This window comes from Xenopus laevis, chromosome 6S, assembly GCF_017654675.1.
Source record: "Xenopus laevis strain J_2021 chromosome 6S, Xenopus_laevis_v10.1, whole genome shotgun sequence".
In the NCBI taxonomy this organism is placed as follows: Eukaryota; Metazoa; Chordata; class Amphibia; order Anura; family Pipidae; genus Xenopus; species Xenopus laevis.
Window position 1 is genome coordinate 97,597,372 of NC_054382.1, and position 25,843 is coordinate 97,623,214.

Consider the following 25,843-nt stretch of genomic DNA (forward strand, 5'->3'; position numbering starts at 1 on the left):
CATCTCTTAAAAGCTACCTGTAAAGACTACTTACCGGAGTTCCAGCGCCATAGGCAAGATGGCGGTGCCCAGGACATCCACACGACTCGTTCTGATGCTAATGCGTCAAAATGAGCGCAATGTCATGACGCCAGCGTGTCAAAACATGCAGCGTCAGCATCCAACGTCAGCATGACATCATCACACTCCTTTGGCACGAAAATGGGCCTATATAAGACACCAGAACATTGCAGACCTCGCCCAATAATAGGTTCTACCTTGCGTGTTCCTGGGTGCGCTTTACTCTTGATTATTACTGTTTCCTGTGTTTGACCTCGGCCCGTGAACCTTTTTTGCCTGCATTGACCTTTCTGCCTGGACTTGACTATTCTTCTGGCTCACCCCTTGTCGGATACCTCGAACTGTGTTGGACTGGTGTTTCCTCCTTGGTCCACAACTTTACCGGAGCCTTCAGGCCCTTACACTACCAGCCTAAAGGCAATGGGGGCTACTTGCTAGTATGTCCCTCCAAGATATTGCCAAGGAGAAAAGGTTTCTATGACTGTTTGGTGAAGCTTATTACATGCCGGCATCCATGGATGGTTGATCTGTTGACTGCAGGGGTCTATAGTCTTCCAGGGGGGCAAATTGATCCTGGGAGCAAGTCCGATTGCCATTAAGGGATCTGGAATAAATATGTTCCTGTAATGAAGCAGATTGGTCCAAGTTTCTATGAAGTTTGGCAAAGACTTTCCGCCTTGGTGGTTTCAGATAAGGACATTTGAATGCCATCGCAGATGGCAGGTTTTTTTTTTTTTTTTTTTTTAACAATTTCCCCAAGTTGTTCTCATTGTGTAAATACTGCTTTGTATTTTTATTTTTTGTTTCGTTTATATTGATCTATATGTCTTCACTGTCCTTCTGTCTGTTATATCTGTTAAATTTGTCACTAGTTAGTAATTTCGTTTTTAGTTTGTTTTAATACACAGAAACACTTTTAATCTGTTCAGTGGACAACTCATTCCTTTTTCATTTCATGTGGCTGCAGGGGTCTATAGTCTTCCGGGGGGGGGGGGAGATTTATCCTGGAAACAAGTCAGATTGCCGTTAGGGATCTGGAAGAGATATTTCCCTCTAATGAAGCAGATTGGTCCAAGTTTCTATGAGGTTTTGGCAAAGACTTTCTGAGTTGGTGGTTGCAAATAAGGACATTGAAAAATTGCAGATGCCAGGAGTTATTTTTTTTACAATTTCCCCAGGTTATTCTCAATGTGTAAATACGATTTATGGTGTATTTTTATCTTAAGCTAAATTTGTATTTCTTTATATATTTACTGTACTTCTGTCTATTTGTCACTAGTTAGTAATTTAGCTTCTAGTTTCTTTTAATACACAAACCCTTTTAATATGTTCAGTGGACACCTCATCCCTTTTAGTTTCATGTTAATCTCATATCCTGGGTGCAAATCCGATTGCCATTAAGGGATCTGGAAGAAATCTAATATTTCCCTCTAATGAAGCAGATTGGTCCAAGCTTCTATGAGGTTTTTCACCTTCCTTGAGATTAAAAAGCCTCCTTTATCTTCTTGTGTGCTGTGACATTAACGTGTCTGTATTTATTCTGTCATGAACAGTCTTGTTTTCTGAATAAAGCAGTAACATATCTGAGAGGGGGGGTGAGAATAGATTACATGAGCAAACAAAGGAAAATTATATAAGAATTAAAGTGACATTTATATTGTTTTATTTTTATATAAAATATGGTTTTGATTTATATAAAGTGTATATATAGTCTGATTCCTTTTATTCCTCCTTGTAGTACAGATCTCCTGGTCCAATGCTTGGATCAATATATCAGGACCAGTTTTTTTGTGCCACTTGCTGCTCTAGTACTTGTCTCTGGGGCAAAAATAAGACTCAAACAACAAACCCAAGAGGGATCCTTAAGCTGTTAATAGATGCAGTGATCCACTTATTTTGGCAGGACACCGCATGAGCAAACCTTATCCAAATTTTGTCCTCTGGGAGCTGAACCCAATGGATCTACTGTAAATTCAAACATGTACAAGGCCTATAGATCTAGTTAAAACAACCTTGTAAATATACCTGCATAGACAGGACCAGGTGAATTGTATTGGCTCTATACTATCTACACCTGGGCCCTTTTCCCTACAGAAAACCAGCATCAGAGAGACATTCCAAATTTGGATGAGAAAAGTGATAAGTGATTCTATTAAGCTGTTTCCAGAACTGTACATTTCTATGCTATATCTATAGAGAGATATATAGATATACTAGGGAATACCTATGACCTATGTATCTGACCAATGTCTGCCTTTTGACTTTTAAAACTCATAATTGTCTTTTAATCTCATAATTATGACTTTAAAAAGTCAAAATTATGACTTAATCTCATAATTATAAGTTTAAAAGTCATAATTATGAGAATTAAATTTCATAATTCATCAGAATTTTTTTTTTGCTGGCCTCAGTGCTCTTCCTTAGCCTTCTGGTCCTGTCCAGTAACTTAGAGGTTCTGGGGTACAGACTTGTGATTTTTAGAAAAGGGAAGTTGGTTTTCCCAAACATTTGCTCCCCTAATTCTGCCACTAGGAATAACAGGTGCCCTAGAAATTCAGCCACACTCTACGATGTGTGAGTTACTATACTGACCCAAAAAAATCCATTCTAATGAATTGGAAATCTCTTGCCCCCCTGCCCTACAATTGTGGGGAGAAACTGTTCCTCCTTCCTAGTGAAATACTGACTTATTTGGCAAGAAGCTGGCCAGAGAAATCAACACCTTTTGGGACACCTGACCAGATGTACAGAATGTCTGATTGTATCTAATATACTTTCCAGTGTGTGCCTCACTTCTTTTCCTTCCTTTCTTTATCTTTTAGGTGAAAAAAATGGGCCAATATAGTACAAAGTGTAAAAATTCAGCCAAAAGCCAAGGCTTTAATTTCAGGCTGCAATTTACAGTTGTACCAGGAGATAGCAATGCTGTACTCTCTGTAGCATTCTCTCTAGATTGAAGGTTGGATGCAAAGCACTTTCTTGACTTGCCAGCAGGTGGTGCTTCTATTCATACAGTTTGGCACCGGTATTCACATTTGTATTTCTAATTAAGGGAGATGATTTCAGCATGTATCTGAATTAAGGAGAAAGTACATATTGAAAGGAAATACACTGTGCTGGCTGGGATAGACTAGAGCCCCCTGATCCCTGCACTGTAGTTGCATCTTAACACTCACTATTAGATATATTGCAAAAAGCAATTCTTGCCAGTCAGGCTCAACATTAAGGGGCAGATTTATTAAGGGTTGAATTGAAAATTCAAATTTTCAAAAAAAAATTATGGTCAAAACTGTCAAATTTGACTAGGGAATTATCCAAACTCTATTTTATGTTTTTTTTTAAATTTTAATACGATTTTCAAGAATTTGAATTTGACTATTCGCCAGCTAAAACCTGTCAAATTACTGTATAAGTCAACGGAAGAGGTTCCAGGATCAATTTAATGATGTTTGCAGCCTTCCTGACCTTCGAGGTGTTTGTTTATTCAAATCAAATTCAATTCAAGTTTTCAGATCTCTAAAATTCAACCGAGTTGAAACAATTATATTAATAAATTTACCCAAGTCGAATTTCGAATTCAATCAAATTTAAAGGGCATGTAAAGTCTAAAATAGAATAAGGCTAGAAATGCTGTATTTTGTATACTACTGTAAATATAAACATGAACTGACTGCACCACAAGCCTAATCAAACAAATAATTTATGCTTTCAAAGTTGGCTACAGGGGGTCACCATCTTGTAACTTTGTTAAACATCTTTGCAAGACTAAGACTGTGCACATGCTTAGTGTGGTCTGAGCTGCTTAGGGATCGTCATAAACAAAGCTGCTTGAGTTCTGCATGGCTGGGAAGTAAGGCGGGGGCTCCCCCTGCTGTTCATAAGTATGATTGTTTCCCTGCTTAGCAGTTAGGGACTGTCTGACAATTCCTCTCCACAGCAGTAAATGAAGAGGGAATTTCACTGCATACAGTCAGGTTTCTTATAAAAACGGTACACATTTTTTAATTAAAGTATATTGGAGATAGGTTTCTTTTTTGTTAAAGAAAGTAAAAATGGGATTTTATTTTTATGCCTTTACATGCCCTTTAAGGGAGTTTAAAAAAACTTGCATGAATTCGAAATTCGACCCTTTATAAATGTCCCTCCCGGACAACAGGAGCTTGGTAGCTATGCAGTGACATAACTAGATGATACTAGACATCACAACAAAGTCATTTTATGGCCCCATAAACTTTAAGGGGGTTATTTATTAAAGTCAGAATGCCAAAAACTCAAAAAAAAAAAAAATAGGTTTATTAGTATAAAATACGAATTTTGTCAATTTTTTTTCAAGATTTATTATACCCCGAGGATGGAAAAAGTCAGAATCCGATTAAACTGATTATTGGTCAATGAATTACTGCGCCTTGTAGTCCTTGGTTTCCCAACAGTTGTAGGTGTCTGCTGAAGTTCTGCCAGCACTTTGCTGGGATTGGGTTGCTGCCCTCTCCCTCCAAAACCCAGCATAGTCACCGAACACCAGAAACAGGTCATCCTATGGAGGGGAGACTGAGATATGAAACTTACTAAAATTAATTTTGTGTTTTAATTTCAACTTTAAAGCCTCAAGACATTTTTTTAGGGGGCAAACATGTATATGCTGATATTGCACAAACATGTGATCCTCCACCACAAGTCAGTTGGGCAGATATTCTGCACTGAATCTTGAGTTGCCTTCATACCTGGAAAGAAGTCCCTGGTTCCATCTCCGGCACTGTTTTTGCTGCAGTGATAAAATTGTGGCACGTAGGGTTGCTATACAATGAAATCGTACAGCAGCCATATATATTTCATAACTAAATAGGTCAAACTATATTGTAAGTCTTTAGCTTGTGCCTCTCTTTCCCAGCACCAGTTTGTGGGTCACCAAGGGAGTGGTGGCACCTCTGTGTTGCTTTCATGACAAAATAGCCCGGAAGATGGGTGAGTAAAACATAATCCCTTTATGATGTCTTGCATAATAAGGAAAAATTTAGTGATGGGCAGATTTACTAAAGGGTTTAGTGGCCGTCGCTAGTGACAATTCGGCAGAAATCTAATTGGCAGAGAAATCGCCAGTTTACTAACAAGAGTAGATGAGAATTCGATAGCAAAAGAGACTGTCGCTAGCGCAGTTTCGCGTACTATCACCAGGCGTATTTTCACTCAGTGGAACAGTCGTTACTCTGCAAATTCACTAAAGTGCGAATTTTACAGAATGTTAACTCTTTCGCCAGTTTCCTTCGCCATCTTATACCAGGCGAACGGATAAGACGAAGCTACATCCTCCTCAATCTTACGTCAGTGACATCATATCCTGTATGCCGAAAAGTCATAAAAGTTGTAAAAAAAAAAAAAAAAGGCTGGCGTCTTTTCATTTTTTTAAAGCGGGATTGTCTTTAAAAGTCCTAACTATTTAAAGATTTTTTTTATCAATTTAAAGGGCATGCCACATTTGTTTTAGGGTGGGCTCATGTCTAGGGCATTAGATCTCTTTTGTCTTTATTTTGCTTCCTTGGACATTTTTAATAACAAGTGGCCACTTAAAGCATTTGCACAAACATCTCTAATAAAGACAAATATATGAACCCTCCCTATTCAAAAATGAAGTTTCGCTAGGCAGAATTAAACGCTAGCAAAAGATCCCTACGAAATGCTCGCGCTGACGAATTAACGCTAGTGAAACGTTGCCAGTGTTCGGCTGCTAAGACGCAACCTCGCATTTTTGTGAATTGGCATACTGGTAATGAATTTACACCTGGCGAAGCTGTCGCTGGCAAAAATTTGCCCTTTAGTGAATATGTCCCAATGTGTAGCTGTAATACATCATACTAAACATTATTTTTAAGAACTGTGCCTTTAAGGGGAATGCGAGAAAGAAAGCAGGAGGGGGTAACCACTAGAAATAGTAACATACAGTAGCAAGAAGGAAATAACACTCATCTCTTAATATTATTTCCATTACACAGATATAAGAGGCACTCCAGGGGAAGCCATAAACCCATTTTCCCAGATTAAGCTCATTATTCCATTTAAAGAGGCACAGGGGGTGTAAATGTATCGATGTTGTCGTCTCTGAAAGCAGTGATGTAAAGAAGGAAAGAGACTGTCAGTAAGCAGCAGCCTGTGCTCCCTGGGCGTGATTCTGTTTAAAAGAGACCCAGACTGTACAAGCCGGTTTTTTGCATATTGTTCCGGGCAAAGCTACTATTTTACTTCAGGGATCATCTAACAAGAATATCAACATGCCCTGCTCCAGAGTATGAATGGAACTTTCATCCAGAACTGCCTCCACATTCACATTAGTCCTCAGTCCCTCTACAGTGCTTCCCTCAACACTATGGCTGAAAGTGTGTTTAAAAAGCGAATAAATCTCAAAATCCTTCTAATAGCTTTTATTTCCATACACACAAATGCATTGGGAACACTGCACATTCTATTCCAAATCAAAACATGAAGAAAAATGTATCAAATTTGTGTTATTCCTTTATAGAAATTGAAGAAGAATATTAGGCTGTTCAGAAAAAATAGCAGTGTCTGCATTCTTCTTTACAAACTCATTCACTGTATCAACTGAAACATGTTTCAAGATTTTGCTTTCCTTTGAATAACGGAACTAATATTTAGTTGTATAATCAGTGTTTCTGAGAACTGCTGCACATCTGTGTTGCATGGAGTCCACCAACTTCTGGCACCTGTTACACTCCACAATTCTTCTGCATTTCTTGGTTTTGCCTCAGAAACAGCATTTTTTATGTCACCCCGCAAGTTTTCTATTGGATTAAGGTCCGGGGATCGGGCTGGCCACTCTATAACATCAATCTTATTGTTCTGGAACCAAGATGTTGCTCATTTACTGGTGTGTTTGGGGTTGTTGCCTTGTTGAAACTCCCATTTCAAGGGCATTTCCTCTTCAGCATAAGGCAACATGATCTCGTCAAATATTTTGATGTATTGAAACTGATCCATGACCCTGGTATGAGATTAATAAGCCCAACACCATAATATGAGAAACATCTCCATATCATGATGCTTGTGCCACCATGCTTCTCTGTCTTCTCACTGTACTGTGGCTCGATTCAGTGTTTGGGGGTCGTTTGAAAAACTGTCTGCAGCCCCTAGCCCCAAAAAGAACAATCTTGCTTTCATCAGTCCACAAAATGTTGTGCCAATTCTCTTTAAGCCAGTCTTTGGCAAATTGTAAGCTCTTCAGCACGTTTTTTTTTTTTTTTTCAACAATGGAACTTTGTTTGGCTTCACATAGGCGTCTTCTAATTGTAACATTACTCACAGGTAACTTTAGACCTTCTTTGGAGCTGATCATTTTGGCTACTCTTCTGCTATCCATAGGAATGGTAGTTTTCCCGTTTCCTTCCACGTCTTTCAGGTTTTGGTTGCCATTTTAAAGAATTTGAGATCATTTTAGTGGAGCAGCCTATCATTTTCTGCACTTCTTTATATGTTATCCCCTCTCCAATCAACTTTTATTCAAAGTGAGTTGTTCTTCTGAACAATGTCTGGAACGACCCATTGTACTCAGATTTTCAGAGAGAAATACACTGTAACCAGCATGCACAACATTTACCACCTTCCTTCCTTAAATAAAGGCCATAAATGACACCTGTTTTTTCACAGAAAGAATGATCTCACTAATTGAACTCCACACTGCTATTATTTGGAACAAGTTCTTATTTTTGGAACAAGCCTCAATTTCTGATTCAGTTACACAGAATCAGCAGCATGCATGTCATGACTGTTGGGTGTGTTGGGTTTCTATTACTCTACTACACCTACTAGTAAATTATTTGCCATGTAGAAATATAATTTCTACCAAAAACAGTGATTGATCAGGTTAGTAATGTTGGACTGATATTATTCTGAACACTGTATGTCACCCCCAACCCAAAGACATATCAGGGGTAGTGCCAGGATTTATCTTTTTACCCCACTGCCATGACCAACCCAAACAAGGAGGGATGGGTTCTACTGGGGTTCCACTGTCTAGTTATTTTTGTATTTTTGGTCAAGGTAGGATAATGGACAGCTATTCTTACAGCGTACACTGACGCCAACGGACCATAGGCACCACAAACACCCCAGCACATACATTAGCCCAAGTGGCAGTTGCCTGAGCTCATATGGGCACAGAAATTTATCAGCACATGAGTAGTACAGTAGCAACCGTGCTGTGAGTGGGAAACAGTGTTGTGAGTTCTGTTGCTTTGACAGTCTAACATGCAACACAAAGTGGCAACACAAATGGCATCAGAAATGACATAAAAAGGTGACAATGATATATATCAGGGCTGTCCAACTGGCCGCGAGCTGCATGCGGCCTGCGACCCCCCCAATGCTGTGTCTGTTTACCATATGTAAACTTTAAAAGGTATCACTACAGAGATAAACTGGCCCCTCAAATTCAGACTCTAATGCCCTGTATTGTTCACACTTGTGACACCTCTATTGTTTATATCCTAAAGGCCTGTACTGTTCACACCTGAGACCCAGACTACCATCGTTAATGTGGATATGATCTTAAAAGTTCTTGTGGTAAAATGGGTGTGGTTTAAAAGGGGGAGTGGCCAACACTGACTAACATTATCGGCCCTCCTCCACATAGGCCAATAAAATTTTGGCCCTCGGTACCACAGAATTTGGACAGCACTGATATATATGAAGCATTTAATGGTTTTCTCAGCAATACCCAGTAGCAAGTGGTAGAGGATCTGTAAAAGAAATCAATCTACATTTTCTAAAAGGTTCCCTAAGACATATAAGGCTTATTTAATTATCATTACTTAATGCCCCGGAGGCAGGAAGAAGAACACTATGGGGTGCACAATCAGCTCATCCCAAGGGCAGACAGTAAGGACAGTGCCCCCTGGCAGCCTGTGCCCAGCACTACCTTTTAACTTGCACCTCCTATGTGAGGATGACTACAACTTCCCTAGCATGTTATTATGAAAAGCAGCGCTGGTTCCAGCTTAAAACTAAGCCCATCGGTGCTGATAGTGGGGCAGTTTACACTTGTTTTTTGCTCTTTACACCCCAAAACAAATGTCTAAATAAGGTTCTGAATCATCTGCACTTGCTTTTTTTTCATGGCGAACTTACAAGAGGACAAGGCAACCCCCCATGAACCAGATTTTACCAGTCACTCGCCCCCCAAATGCTAAGTCTGTTTTTCCTACTTACTTTATTAATAACGCAAAATACAGTGCTTCCTTTATTGCAGCTGGCATCTTCCCCTCACAAAGATGGCTGCAAAATAACAACACATGAAGTGAATTTTTCCTGCTTGCTGACTTGGATAAGGCAAATCCTGCCTTGAATTATGTGCACAGATTCACAGTCTTTGTCTCAGACCGTAAAACTGGCATAAGTAATAGATATTTTACCATGGGTGACTGGGCTACTGTGATATTGTACAGGCTCAAGAAGAATTAGCAGCGCTGCAAGCTTTAATCAAAGTAGGCTAATACTTGAATCAACCCTCTATCTTTATTGGCCTTGCCTTGTCCTTTAAATCTCGTGTAAAATAAAAATTTCAGAACAAGTCACACAATTTACTTCTTACCATTTTGGGAAGAACACGACACAGAAATGCACATATACTGAGTGAAAATAAGTTTATATATTATACACATTTATATATACAAGGAAACATACATTGTTTATTAATGACATTGCTGTGCCACAATAAGAGTTATTACATCTTAGGTAGTGGTTTTGTTCTGTGTCATTAAAACATTTTAATCATAAAAAATAGAACATGATGAGGAACGCTATGTTAAAACTGCACTTCATAAGTAACTAATATACCTGAAATCTAATGGGGAAAAAGATAAAAACCAAGATTTGCACGTGCAGCACTTACATTCTCAGGATGCAGAAATACCACTTTTATAGTAATGTCAAGCTCTATTGTGCCTTTATTATCCCTTCAGAAAGTGACAGGACTGGCCAACAGGAGACTTGTGTATGATTTCTACTTGCTTTTTAGTTCAAGACAAGGCTTTTAAAGGAAAACTATACCACCCCCAAACAATGTAGGCCTCTATAAAAAGATATTGAGTAAAAGCATTCATGTGTAAAACCCTGCTTCATGTAAATAAACCATTTTCATAATAATATACTTTTTTAGTACTATGTGCCATTGGGTAATCAAATAGAAAATTGACATTTTAAAAAATAAGGGCCGCCCCCTGGGATCCTAGGATTCACGGTGCACACAAACAACCCACATGTTAGGTCACATGAGCCAATTAACAGACAGAGTTGTGTCTTTTGCTTCCACAATTCTTCCTGTTACAGTTAGAGCTGCAGTATTTCTGGTCAGGTGATCTCTGAGGCAGCACACAGACCATCACATAATGGTGGCTCAACACAAGAGATGTAAAAGGGCAAGATTTACTTAAAGGAGAAGGAAAGGTTAAAACTAAGTAAGCCTTAACAGAAAGGCCTATATAAATACACCAGTAAACCCCCAAAAGAAACACTGAATTTCTTACCTTCTATTGTGTACACATGGGCTTCTGTATCAGACTTCCTGTTTTCAGCTTAAACCTCATTGCCCTGGGCAAGAGCATGCTCAGTTTGTTCCTCTCCCCCCACCCCTCCCTTCTCTACTGTAATCTGAGCCCAGAGCAGGGAGAGACTCAGGCAGGAAGTGATGTCACACCACATTAATACTGCAGCTCCTATCCTAAACAAACAGAGAGTTTCTAGAGCTTTTTACTCAGGTATGGTAAAGAATTCTACAGAATAAATATAGCATTCTAGCTTGCACTATTGCAGCTAATCTATTGGCAATAAAATGCCTCCGTAGCTTTCCTTCTCCTTTAAATATAAATATATATATATATATATATATATATATATATATATATATATATACATACACACACACACACACACACACACACACACACACACACACACACATACACACCAGTTTGGTAAGATTCTTTAATATGTCACTTAATTTGATACAAATATCTGTTGCTTAAGTATTCATTTTGGGGGTCTAGTTTCCAAGGTTTTTGGAACAGGGTCTAAATGTAGAATTCTACTACCGAAGCCACTGTTTATAAAACCTGGATAATAATTGTCTAAATTTGTATAGTTAGAAACAAGTTTTGGATAACGAAAGTCATTAAATAGAAGTGCTTTATCATGGCTCATTAGAGGAAAACATACAAAGCCAACGATCATTGTGGCCAACTTATTATAACTTACTATCCCCATATGTAAAAAAAAGTACTGTTTTCCCAGGAGCAGTAACCCACAGAAACCAATAAGATGTTTGCTTTTAAACAGGTGACCATTAAATGCTCTCTACTGATTGGTTGCTATGGGTAACTGGTCCTGGGCTAAATTAGTGCCTTTAATTACACAACCCCTTATATCTTTTAAGCTTTGGATCCTAATATACATTACAGGTTTAAATGAAGCTTATAAATGCTATTTCCCTTTAACTTAAAATAATGTAGCAGCTGCTTAGTATTCAGTGATGCCCAAGGCACACCGAGTGTTGTCTTAAAATGTTTGCATTGAGATACAGTACTAATTGATTCATCCACTCGTACTTTTCACTGCATAGTAGGTATTTCTTCTTTTGTAGGATAATATACAGTCAAGACTATTTCTTAGTGCAAAACATTTGCAGATTGTACAAATAAAACCGGCACTTCAACAAGTGCTTTGATCAGTAGCCTTTGGAGTAGTCCAATTACTACATCTTCGGTCGCCAGCCATTAATAAACTGTAATAATTTTTTAACCTGTAACTTGCTCAACTTAAAGTCCTCCGAGAGTATTTCTTCAGTTAGTTGCACGAGTAAATTCCCATCAATTTTTTCGGAGACAAAGAAGGACACCACGTCCTCCGACAAACCAATGAATCGAAGGGACTTCGACACCTCTTCAACTGACAGTCCTGAAAGATCGGTCGGTGGCTGCCAAGGAGAACCATCCCCGCAAGACCTTGGTGCTAGCTGCATGTGAAGTGGTGAGGAGAATGGGTAGGAAATTGAGAAAATATCCTGAACCCCCTTTTTAGCAAGATAATGTTCTTCTAAGAAGTCTGGAGAACAAGTCTGAATTTCTTCTTCTGCGCCATCGATTTTCATTGGCAAAGACAAGGGTTCCGAGAGAGCATTTCCTTCACTGGGTTTTGGTGCACGAGGAGGTAAGGCAGGACATGACAAGCTTTGCTTTGTGCTATTGTCACCTAACATTCTATCGGTGGCACTTTCTAGTGAGTAGCTTGCAGATTTCGGACAGCCTGGTACTGTGTCGGAAAACTCTCCCTGGTTGCACCCTGTAAAAGAACCACAGCCCCCAAAGTCAAATGTGGCTGGAGAGTTTTTCTTTGGTGTTCCTGGAGTCTTTTGTCGAGGATAACTGTAATAACTGCGACACTGATCCATGGGCAAATCATTCACATTAAGGCCTTCTGCACCACCACAATATCGGTTTGGCCAGGATAGTCGGGAGGGAAGGGCTTCTGATGATGCGCTCCCACAAGTCAAATTGCTTTCAAGATCAGAGCTTTCATTTTTCATCCAGTTACATGGATAGCAGGAAACTTGAGAATTATCCGAGGAGCTGGTCGTTTCACTCTCTGTGATGCCTCTGAAAAAAACAGAAATTCAAGTTCATCAGTATGTCCAGCACGTCAGCTAATAAATGTAGCCTATGTGCTACGTAACTAGAGAGAACAAAATAAGCCTTTTTATAGGTTTTTACTTCATTCAGCATGATAACAAAAATGCAAACTGTCACGATATAAACACCCAAACTGTATTCATTATTGATAATTTTTTTCACAAATTTGTTCAAAAAAATTTCTATTACAGGTATGGGAATCCTTATCCAGAAACCCGTTATCCAGAAAGCTCTGAATTACAGAAAGATCGTCTCCCATAGACTCCATTATAATCAAACAATCCAAATTTTTAATAAAACAGTACCTTGTACTTGATCTAAAGTAAGATATAATTAATCCTTATTGGAAGCACTTAATTGGGTTTATTTAATTTTTAAATGATTTTCTAGTAGATTTAAGGTCTGACTATCCTAAATTATGGAAAGATCCGTTATCCAGAAAACCCAGAGCATTTTTGAAAACAGATCCCATACCTGTTTAATTTGAGACATAAATGGTTTATGAGCATGTTAATCGGAATAGAAGCTTGCTGGGGCAAGCTGGAATCAGCCAGTAGAAACTAGGGAAACCTGTCAGAGACTCTCAGCATGAGTGTTTTATTTTCAGCCGCCATAAAAACAAAGTTAGGTTGAAGAATATTTTTTAAAAATTGTGAAACAAATGTATTAAACATAAATTACATTTTCTGAAGTTGTTAGAAGATCCCATTGTAGCAGATTTTATAAAGGGCATTAAACACTGAATTCAATCTACAGGGTTTGTACTGAACATGGTATTATTTTAAGAAACATTTATAGTTTTTAATAATTCCTGCCAGTGAAGCTGAAAGTACTTTCACTTCCCAGTTTCCCGATTCTTCAGAGCAACTATATTATGAGTAAAAAGACGGCAATTGATTGACCCATGTCAATTCCATGTAAAGGAAAGACTTTTGTCTGTTGAATGCAGCTGGGCAAGGGGGGAGGGGGTTGTTCATACACAGCTCATGATCTCTAAACAAAATATATTTAATATGGATGGGAGAGGTATAAAACAGTATAAAAACAAAACAAATGGAAATATAAACTTTCTTTTAATAAAGAAAGGCAAAATATGTTTTCTAAAAAATACAGTTTAGACAAAAATGATTGAAGCCTTTTTTGATGGGCCTGCATATAAAGGAAAGTTCTGGAGCACATTAGATATTATAAAGCACACAGCCCTCTAGTTGCTGTTGAAGAACAATTCTATATTACAGTATTTATGTTATTCAGTCCTAAATCCCTCTTTAAAGGAGACTATACCCTTGAACAATGTAGGGCTCTAAAGATATATTGAATAAAACAGCTCATACGTAAAACCCTGCTTCATGTAAATAAACTATTTTCATAATAATATTTTTTTATTAAAATGTGCCATTGGGTAATCCTAAATAGAAAATTGCCATTTCAAAATATAAGAGCCGTCCCCTGGGATCCAATGATTCACGGTGCATACAAGCAATCCAAACAAACCATACATGTTAGGTCACATGAGCCAATTAACAGACAGAGTTGTGTCTTTTGCTTCCACACTTCTTCCTGTTACAGTTAGAGTTGTAGTATTTCTGGTCAGGTGATCTCTGAGGCAGCACACAGACCATCACATAATGGGGGATCAATGGAAAATATGTAAAAGGGCAATATTTACGTAAATATATATTCCAGTTTGGTAAGATTCTTTAATATAACACTTAAAGGGGTTGTTTACCTTTGAGACAACTTTTAGTATGACGTAAAAAGTGATATTCTGAGACAATTTGCAATTGGTTTTCATTTCCTATTATTTTCTATATATTAACAGTTTTTTATTTAGCACCTCTCCAGTTTTCAATTTCTGCTTTCTGGTTGCTAGGGCCCAAATTCCCCAATCAACCATGCATTGATTTGAATATGAGACTGGAATATGAATATGAGAGGGTCTGAATAGAAAGAGGAGCAACAAAAAGCAGCAATGACAATAAATGTGTAGCCTTACAGATCAATTGTTTTTAGATGGGGGTCAGTGACCCCATCTGAAAGCTGGAAAGAGTCAGAAGAAGAAGGAAAATAATTTAAAAAAAAATAGGTAATGAAGACCAATTGAAAAGTTGCTTAGAATTAGCCATTCTATAATTTACTAAAAGGTAACTTAAAGGTGAACCACCCTGTTAATGATGATGTAAACTGTTGCTTGTATTAATTTTAGGGGTATAGTTTTCCTTTAAAACAACTTCATGCCGGGTTGGCTCTACAGTCGCCATATTCTCAAGTACTTCAGAGCAACAATATATTTATAAACCAGAGGGAACGCTAAAAGACATCTCCTTAACAGCAAACGGATGTATTTATGAGGAAACAATTTAAATACTTACAGCCAAGGACTGTTTGTCTGTGCAGCTATCTGTGGTTTGTTCAGAGCTGATCAGGTCAGACTCATATCGGTGTTGGCTGCCCACATTCATTTGTGTATATGAGAACTTATTAGCAGACTGAATGTATCTCATTTGCTAGATGACATGATCAATCATCTATTTATGATATGGCTCACTCACAAACCTACAATGAAATGTGTTTGCTTCCTGCAGTGTTAATTATAGGCTCTTGGATGTCTTCTCCTAATGGGTTTCCTATAACTATAAAGCATCAGGATTCGCTGCAGGAGTCCTTAGATGTGCAGAGCTACAGCAAAGGCTAAACAAACGGACACAAATGAAGGACAATGTAATAAAGTATTATTAACTACAACCTCATTTAAGATTTTTGAAATCAGACTCCTTTAATATTTCTTGTTGTGCTGTGTTATAATTAAGAAATATCTGCAAGACATATACAGATGGCGCGCGAGTACCCACACAAATTTAGCTGCGCTTAAGTTACTATGGTAACCAAGTCATTAGGAGCAAAAGCAGCAACACTCTAAATCTTGATGGGGGGGGGGGGAGATTTACTCTTAAAGGAATTGTTCAGTTTAAAAATAAAAACTGTGTAAATAGGCAAAATAAAAAATGTTTCTAATATAGTTAGTTTGCCAAAATGTAACATATAAAGGCTGGAGTGACTGGATATGTAACATAATAACCAGAACACTACTTCCTGCTTTTCAGCTCTCTTGGTTTACACTGACTGGTTACCAGACAGTAACCAATCAGAGACTTGAGGGGGGGCACATGGATCATATCTTTTGCTTTTGAATCTGAGCTGAATGCTGAGGATCAATTACAAACTCACTGAACAGAAATGTACCATGTGGCCCCACTTCAAGTCACTGACTAACTCTGAGTTAGAGAGCTGAAAAGCAGGCAGAACACTACTTCCTGCTTTTCAGCTATATAACTATGAGTTAGTCAGTGACTTGAAGGGGGGCCACATGGGACATAACTGTTCAGTGAGTTTGTAATTGATCCTCAGCATTCAGCTCAGATTCAAAAGCAAAAGATATGATCCATGTGCCCCCCCTCAAGTATCTGATTGGTTACTGCCTGGTAACCAGGGCAACCAGTCAGTGTAAACCAAGAGAGCTGAAAAGCAGGAAGTAGTGTTCTGGCTATTATGTTACATATCCAGTCACTCCAGCCTTTATACGTATATTACATTTTGGCTAACTAACTATATTAGATTTTTTTTTTACTTTGCACAGCCTATTTACCCAGTTTTTATTTTTACACTGAACTGTTCCTTTAATCAGTATAAAGTGGCAGGACATAAAGTACTACAATTATCCCTGAGCTGAATCTTACTCAAAGGAGCAGAAAACCCTCAAAAATGATCTGTATAATACAGTTATGGGATCCGTTATCTGGAAACCTATTATCCAGAAAGCTCCAATTTATGGAAAGGCCGTCTCTCCCAGAGACTCCATTTTATCCAAATTTTTAAAAATGATTTCAAATGCAGCCACAACTGTGGTTGCCCTAAATTCTATGCAAATATTGCCCTTGGAAACTTCCACCATGCTAAACGTAAAGAAAGAGAAAAAAGGCAAATGATTTAAAAACTATAAAAAAGACCAACTGAAAAGTTGCTTAGAATTGGTCATTCTAAAACATACTAAAATTTAACGTAAAGGTGAACCACCCCTTTAAGGTATGAAGATTAAATGTATTAAGTAAGTTATAGAATGGTTAATTCTAAGCAAGTTTTCAATTGATCATTATTTTTTATAGTTTTTAAATGAGTTTTCTTCTGACTCTTTCATCTGCAGATTTCAAATAGGGGGTCACTGACCCCCATCTAACAAAAAAATGCTCTGTAAGTCAACACATATATTGTTATTGCCTCATCTTTCTAATCAGACCCTCACCTATTCATATTCCAGTCTCTTAAATAAATCAGTGCATGGTTGTTAGGGTCATTTGGAAATTGCAAATTGAAGAACTGCTGAATAAAAAGGTAAATAACTCAAAAACCACAAATAATAAAAAATGAAAACCAACGGCCAATTGTCTCAAAATGCCACTCTCTATATCATATTAAAAGTTAATGTAAAGGTGACCAACCCCTTTAATACAGCGGATAGGTTCAGTGCCTAATAAATCTCTTTATTTACAGTTGCATCACTAATTCACCAAGTAGAAGTAGTGGCGATTGCAGTATAAGGGGTGTGCGCTCTTGCAACATGAGGACTAATCAATGACCCCTCTCTTCTAGTTATATGTCTATATTATAGGGAATGCACTTTCAGTAGCGCCACCTCTAAGGGCAAGGCCAGACATGGTGTTTTTACGTTGCGTCTTTAAAAAAAACTCAGTCGGGCGTAAATACGAATAAACTGCACTACCACTGAAACTAATGGAAAACGCAATATGGCAATTCTCACAGGGCGCTTGAAATCCACCAGTATTGGTGTTTTTTTTTAGCAAAAACGTTAATACATCAAGAAAATACCAGATCAATAGACTATATGGGATCTGCACGTTTGAAACCACACTTTACGTAAATACGCAGCGTATGTTAAATATGGAGTCCAAATTTCTCGCGAGATAAATGACGCATATATGTTTTTACAGCGTATTAGGCTGGTGACATAATTACGTTGCATATTGACGATCATTCCTGCTCCATTTTGCATGTAAATGGCTTTTCTATTTTTAAATAGCTTTTCTATTTCTAGCCAGTGGAATTATGGGGAACGAGAACAATGAGAAGTGCATGTTGGGAAAAGAAACCTAAGTGCTGAAAAACACATGTTCATGGTCGCGTGTGGGATCAGTGGTGTATTTACGTCCGGCAGAACTTTTTTAAAAACGCAATGTAAAAACGCCACTTCTGGCCTTGCCCTTAGGAAGAAGAAAATCCTAACAGTCCTGGTTAAGTTGTGGCAGCTGATGGCAAGTATTGTACGTCTACTTCAGTAATGGAAGCCTACAACAGACGCCATTTACACTTACATGCTATGCAGCCCTGATGAATAGTAAGAAAGGGTAGGGCTGGGGGATCTTGTTTGCTGCCGTACAATATTTTCAGCCGCTGGAGGGACAGATGGAGTGGGGGAAGACGGCTTGGAACTGCGTGGAGGCACAGGCGGAGCATTCAGAAGTCTGCATTCTTCTTTTACCTAGGGAGAATTAAACACACTTAAGTTAAAAAGTATGCTACCTATGTGGAGAAACAACTCATAGGAATTTCAGTAGAGAAGAAAAGAACAAACCAAAAAAAACCCATGACAAATTCTAGGTTTGTTTCCCATAGAACAAGGATATTTAAAATGATATTTGTTGACTTATACCAAGGATACATTTCTTGATGTCCTTACTCTCTATGGATAGTCCCCATTCTTCACTCTATGTTGTAGCTAGGGTTGCCACCTATTCCAGGAAAAAATACAGACCTTCCTATGTATTTATCTTATTTCCCTATTAAATGGATACTGTCATGGGAAAATTTTTTTTTTTTCCAAAATGAATCAGTTAATAGTGCTGCTCCAGCAGAATTCTGCACTGAAATCCATTTCTCAAAAGAGCAAACAGATTTTTTTATATTCAATTTTAAAATCTGACATGGGGCTAGACATTTTGTCAATTTCCCAGCTGCCCCCAGTCATGTGACTTGTGCCTGCACTTTAGGAGAGAATTGCTTTCTGGCAGGCTGCTGCTTTTCCTTCTCAATGTAACTGAATGTGTCTCAGTGGCACATGGGATTTTACTATTGAGTGCTGTTCTTAGATCTACCAGGCAGCTGTTATCTTGTGTTAGGGAGCTGCTATCTGGTTACCTTCCCATTGTTCTTTTGTTTGGCTGTTGGGGGGGGGGGGGGAAGGGAGGGGGTGATATCACTCCAACTTGCAGTACAGCAGTAAAGAGTGATTGCAGTTTATCAGAGCACAAGTCACATGACTTGGGGCAGCTGGGAAATTGACAATATGTCTAGCCCCATGTCCGATTTTAAAATTGAATATAAAAACATCTGTTTGCTCTTTTGAGAAATGGATTCCAGTGCAGAATTCTGCTGGAGCAGCACTATTAACTGATTCATTTTGAAAAAAAATTATTTTTCCCATGACAGTATCCCTTTAATAACATTGGGATCAACCATCATTTTTACCGACAGGCCGGTAAAATACAGGCCAGGTGGCAACCATAGTTGTAGGAAATATATCCAGCTGTAATGAAAAAGCAAAGGAGTTACTCACGGGGGGGGGGGGGGGTGTCAAAACTTAGGCAACCCTCAGTGATTGTATTAGTTTACCTGATACCCCAGGCCAGTGCTCCCAACTGCAGAAAACTGCCCCAACCCCGGGTTTTTCCAACAAGCACCAAAGACCTTCCTGCTTCTTTCTTCCATGCACAACAGGGGGCAAAGCTGAACTTTACCAAAACAAGCAACAACAAAAAAACCTGTGTTTTCACTCCACTGCACACGTGTCGGCCCCATGATTTTGAAGAAAGAAGAACCGGCAGAAGAAAATCACTCTGTGGTGCTTGCCAAGAAGAAGCCTGGGCCGCTGTATTTTCCTGATAAAAGGAGCTCCAGGCCCAGGTTATGAGGTAAGTGATTACAATTACAGGTATGGCACCCATTATACAGAATACTCGGGACCTGGAGTATTCCAGATAAGGGATCTTTCCATAATGTGGATCTCCATACATCCATACATTTTTTGGTAAAAACTCTCAAATTCGAATTGTGAGTTTCGAGATTTATTATACTCTGGGCCTTTAAGAACTCAGAATATTTGCCACCTTAAACCTGCCAAATTGCTGTATAAGTCAATGGGAGAGGTCCAGGGATCATTTTGGTGATGTTTGCAGCCTTCCTGACATTCAGGTTTTTATAATTAGTTTTTGTAATTCGAATCAAATTCGATTTGAGTTTTTGTAATTCGAATTTGATTTGAGTTTTTGTAATTCAATTCGATTTTTTGTAATTCAAATTCGATTTGAGTTTTTGTAATTCAAATTCGATTCGAGTTTTTGTATTTCAAATTTGATTTGAGTTTTTGTAATTCAAATTTGATTTGAGTTTTTGTAATTCAAATTCAATTTGAGTTTTTGTAATTCAAATTCGATTTGAGTTTTTGTAATTCAAATTCAATTTGAGTTTTTGTAATTCAAATTCGATTTGAGTTTTCGGGTCGATCAAATTCGTCCGAGGTGAAAATTTTTTTTTACTAATAAATTTTGATTGGTCGAATTTCGAGTTTATTGGAGTTTTAAAAACTCACATGAATTTGAAATTCAACCCTTGATAAATGTGCCTCCCCGTCTGCATTAAATTAATTTAAACAATAAACGGGGTTGTTTTGCCTCTAATAAGGATTAATTATATCTTATTATTGATCAAGTACAAGGGACCGTTTTATTATTACGGAGAAAATGGAAATCAAGTTTAAAAATCTGAATTATTTTAATGAAAATGGAGTCTATGGGAGCTTCCCATAATTCTGAGATTTCTGGATAAAAGTTTCCGGATAACGGGTCCCATACCTGTACTTGGAAGTGGCTAACTTTTGGAATCCCCAAGTGATTGTGACTGTCCTTCTTTAAAAAAGAAGCCAAATTCTCAAAATACTGAAATGATCAAAAAACAATTCTCTCACTCAATTCTCTCCCTCCTGCCCATTATGGAAATGGGGTGATTTTGGTCGAAAAATGTGTACTGTCTGGTATGATTGGAAGTGTAAATGGAGCATTACACAGGACACCATGATACAAAGGCAGGAGAGAGATAGACAACCAATCAGATGCAAAATCCAGGGCCAAAGCAAAACAGAAGCAGGCGATAAACAATATGCTTTCCACTGTATAATACGGAACCTACAAAACAATTGTATCTTACACCATTAACAGTGTATAACCAGAGAAGCAGGTGCAACTGTATGAAGTGGAATTTAGTAGTAGTAGAAATGACAGAGATGCTCTTGCAGGCCAGACTGGTTTCTCTGCATTACATTTATTGTTTTTTTCTTCCCGTCACTAAACAATGTGTGACCTCTGTGTGCGGTAATACAAGAACTCCATATTGCAAGCAAAACAATACATACTTCAATGCATCCAGTGCTGATGTTACAAATAATGTTGCCTGGTTTGCAGGATGGTAGATGATCCCTTGCAGCATCAAAGAGTCAAATTAATGTTTGCCATTAACACCCTCTGCTGCCATTTTGACTTTTACTACTCAGCTATAACTTACTCTTTACTGTAAATATCTATTGTTCTAACGAGAAGAAACAAAACCAAGTACAAGCATGGCATCCATTATCTGGAAACCCGTTATCAAGAAAGCTCTGACTTAAGGGAAAGCCATCTCCCTTAGACTCCGTTTTATCCAGATAATCCAAATATTTAAAAATAATTTCCTTATTCTCTGTAACAATAAAACATTACCTTGTACTTGACCCAAACTAAGATACAATTTATCCTTATTGGAAGCAAAACCAGCCTATTGGGTTTATTTAATGTTTACATGATTTTCTAGTAGATTGTCCACCTTTAAATTAACTTTTAATATGATGTAGAGCAGGGATGTCCAAACTAGGGGCCGTGGGCCAAATGCAGCCCGCGATCCATTTTTAATTGGCCCTCAGCAGGTAATGATGAGCTGCTCTCGCCGCGCCCCCTGCCTTTCAGATATAGGGTGTCTGGCTGAGCTGCTCCGCAGAACGTGTCTCCTTCATTATGGACCAGCGGAAAGTGCAGGAGCTGCAGGACTTCATGTGGTTGTGTCAGAGCAACCCAGACATTTTGCAATGCCCAGAGTTCAAATTCTTTACGGACTGGCTCATATTAGGTAATGGCTTGCAACTGGGGTGCCACTTCCATGCTGGACGTTTCGGTTCATTTACACCGGGCTGCAGCCTGGAGTCTGTACAACTAGATTCCCTGGTCCCATTCCTAATGTATACAGCTGCCTTTCATTTCTCATGCAGGGGCTGTCATATATGGTGCCCAACAGCTTCGGAAAGACCTTTAGCGGCCAGTAGTCCGGTATTAGTTCTTGAACTTTAGAGGGCTGGACTTTTGGCACTCCTGCCCCACCGTACCCCTCAGTTGTCAAGCCACTGGATTTTTTTTAGCATATATAATTAGTGCCACGGGCAGTTCATAGCAATTACATAGCTACACCAAAAGGGTAACATACCCTTCTATTGATGCATAGTTGGATAAGTGCAGCATGTGGTGGTGGTGGTGGTGGTGATGGTGGTGGCCTTTTAACTCACTATATTATGCACTCTTTCTTATAAGGCAGACTGGGGTTCATTTAGGGCCTAAATCGCTAGTTAGCTGCCTCGGAAGGTATATTCGGTGTCAGGCTGAATGTCAAGCTGAATGGTCGGCCCCTGCACATTTTCACCTCACCAAATCTGTCCCTCGTGGCAAAAAGTTTAGGCACCCCTAATGTAGAGAGTGATATTCTAAGACAATTTGCAATTGGTTTTCGTTTTTTATAATTTGTGGTTTTTGAGTTATTATTAATTTTATTCAGCAGCTCTCCAGTTTGCAATTTCAGTGATCTGGTTGCTAGGGTCCAAATTACCCTTGCAACCATGCGCTGATTTGAATAACAAAATCAAAACAAGCATTGCACTCTCAATTTAAAAATAAAAATATTTATTTCAAAAGAAAAAAAGGGGGTTACACAAAATAGCAAAATAAGTAGTGAGCCCAACGCATTTTGACCAAAGTGGTCTTTCTTAGGGGCACAAATCATGAAAATTCAAAAGAAAATTATATTTTCTGGTTTGAATAAGAGACTGGAATATGAATAGGAGAGGACCTGAATAGAAAGATGAGTGTTAAAAAGTAGCAATAACAAACTTGTAGCCTAAAAGAGCATTTGTTTTTAGATTGGGTCAGTGAACCCCATTTAAAAGCTGAAAAGAATCAGAAGAAGGCAAATAGTTAAAAAACCATAAAAAAAGAAAAAATGAAGGCCAATTGAAAAGTTGCTTAGAACTTAACGTAAAGGTGAACCACCCCTTTAAGGTATGAAGATTCAAATTATGGAAAGATTCATTATCTGGAAAACCCCAGGTCCAGATCCCATTCCTGTAGTTATTTTGGTTTGAATTAGGGTGTCTTCAAGTCTCAGACAGCAATAAAAACGAATCTTTAATAGAATTTATGGGCAAAGTTTACATTTACCATGCTTGGTTGACCAATGTGGATTAGCAATAGGACTTAAGCTGAAATAACCGAACAGAGGTTTTATTAGCAAGGCTGCAATACTGTTATGCCTTGTTCTATAAAACATAACATCACTGAAATGGGTCTCATACTGTACATAGCTAGGGAATTATTCACTGTTAAGCCATTTGGGCCTTCCCAGTTTGGCAATGATTTGCAGCATGATGCACTAAACACAGGTCCTACTTTGTACCAGGGTTTAAAATTAATAAACAAATAACAATACAGGTATGGGATCTGTTATCCGGAAACCTGTTATTCAGAAAGTTCAGAATTATGGAATGGCTATCTCCCATAGGTTCCATTTTAATCAAATAATTCCCATTTTTAAAAATGATTTCTGTTTTATCTATAATAATAAAATAGTACCTTGTACTTGACTTCAACTAAGATATAATGAATCCTTATTGGATTAACTCCTTTATTAACCAGCCTATTGGTTTTATTTAATGTTTAAATGATTTTATAGTAGACTCAATGTATGAAGATCCAAATTACGGAAAGATACGTTATGCAGAAAACCGAGCATTCTGGATAACAAGTCCCATACCTATATACTAAATAAGTATGCATTGCATGCTGAATATGCATACTCCAATAAGACATTAGTATCTTCAAATTAATCATCTAAAAATGGCATAAAAACTAAAATATAAACTATGCCAAAAAAGAGAAAGGAAAAAACTGAAATACTCAAATTGCACAAGATGCACAGTTAAGGTGGCCATAGACACACAGATAATTTCATATAAAACTATTTTTTATACGATATTTGGTGCGTGTATGGTGGGAAAAGAGCCGACCAATATCGGCAGAAGACTTGGATATCGGTCGGCTCATCGATTGGGCTGGACGGAAAATTTGGATCGGGTGCCTTTGAAGGCATCTAAACATCATTGTCATTGTTGTGCTGAATCGTCAGATACTGAGAAAATTCCAATGTTTCTACCTGTATATATGACGATTCAGCTCTACACTTGTGTATTGAAACAAACAATCTTTCTTGGAAAGATCGCAACTGTTACGTCTTCGGTAATAATCTACTCACAACAACAAAGAAATTCCCAGTGAATTGCCTTGTTTGACACACTGCACGCGATTCTAGACTAACATTATTAGTCTGGATCAGACAGACTTTATCAACAGGAGGATCATGCGTCTGACAGCAGTGCTGATATAGCTCTTTACCCGTCTCCAAGACATGCTCCAGTAACAAAAGCAGGTGTGGGTGTATTCCCTCTTGTTGTTACCGATTATGCTTGACGTGTGTAGGAGGTAGGCTGAGAACACATTATTAGAAACCCCTGTAATCTAATTCTTATATTTCCACTAAGATGTGTCTACACTCCAGTGAAAAGTATCCAACTAGCAATGAAATGACTAAATTTGTTGTATCTGCTATAAACTAGAAGATCCCAGTATATAAGAATATGGATTATAATGGCTTGTGTATTTGTCCTTCCACTGCAGGTCCTGGAGCAGTAGTATCTCAGTGTACTTATAGTCAATATTTTACCAATCTCTCCCTTTAAATGTACAACACCCATACATCAGTTTGAACATATAGTGCTGTATGCATGGAAAGGGCTGCAAACATCATAGTTAAGCAACATTCATTGCATATTTTACTGGGTCAATTGCCCACACTTTGCAAGAAAAGTGGCATGATAATATCGGAAAGCCTCTGTCTGGCCCAGCATCGTTTTGATGATAAGGTCCGCTTGTTTGGCAAGGTCGCCAAAAAAAGTGTATCTTTCCCCCCCAATATACCCACCTAAGGTGAGCGATATAGGTCTTAATCCGATCGTTGGCCCTAGGGCCAAACAGTAAGAGTACAACAGTGAGAATAGGAGTCCTCAAATGCATAAACTAGCCAATGCAGTCCTTGATCCGATGGGGAAAATCAAACCTGTCCAATTGACATCTGGCTGATTTTTAGGCAGATATCAGTCGGATGGGCCGACGGAGGTGCAGATTTAAACTGCTTATTCAAGTCCTTTGGAAACAATGTTTCTACTTTTTTTTTTCCTGAGGGACCAATTGGCAGCCATACACTGCTATGCCCAAATACTGTTGTTTTGTTTGTTGTTAGGGCTGACTCTCTGAATGATAAAAAATGGAGAGGAAGTAACAAGGAGCTGGGGGGATGTCTCATCTGCCAGTCCAGCATGCACTACATTTTTAGTTGGATCCAGATCCTCTGAAGAAGATCAACTTTGATTCAGTTGTAAGATGATCTGTCAAACTGCTCCCCTTCTTAAGGTGACAAACATACCCAGATGGTCTGGAAATCAGCCAAAGTGTCCGACCAAATCTGGGCACTTATGCTCAGTTTAAAAGCCATTATATGCTTTGATGGATTTTTTGTTGAATGCTGTACAGGCTGACATTTACCATTCAGAGAAAGGATGTCAAGAAGGTAGTATGTAAATTCATTTGAAGGCCATTGCTGAGCAGCTAGTGAAGAACGGATAC

At 38.3% G+C, this 25,843-nt stretch overlaps 1 protein-coding gene across 1 annotated transcript in view; it reads right to left on the reverse strand.

The window, feature by feature from the left end:
• Window positions 1-9,690: 9,690 nt before the first annotated feature.
• Window positions 9,691-25,843, reverse strand: part of garem1.S (GRB2 associated regulator of MAPK1 subtype 1 S homeolog) — a gene marked incomplete in the record, with an annotated part of 81,659 nt that continues 65,506 nt past the window's right edge. Inside the window, 4 exon segments of the mRNA NM_001091422.1 lie at window positions 9,691-10,487; window positions 10,924-10,994; window positions 11,023-12,713; window positions 18,134-18,300. Coding sequence (NP_001084891.1) covers window positions 11,813-12,713; window positions 18,134-18,300 — 1,068 coding nt within the window.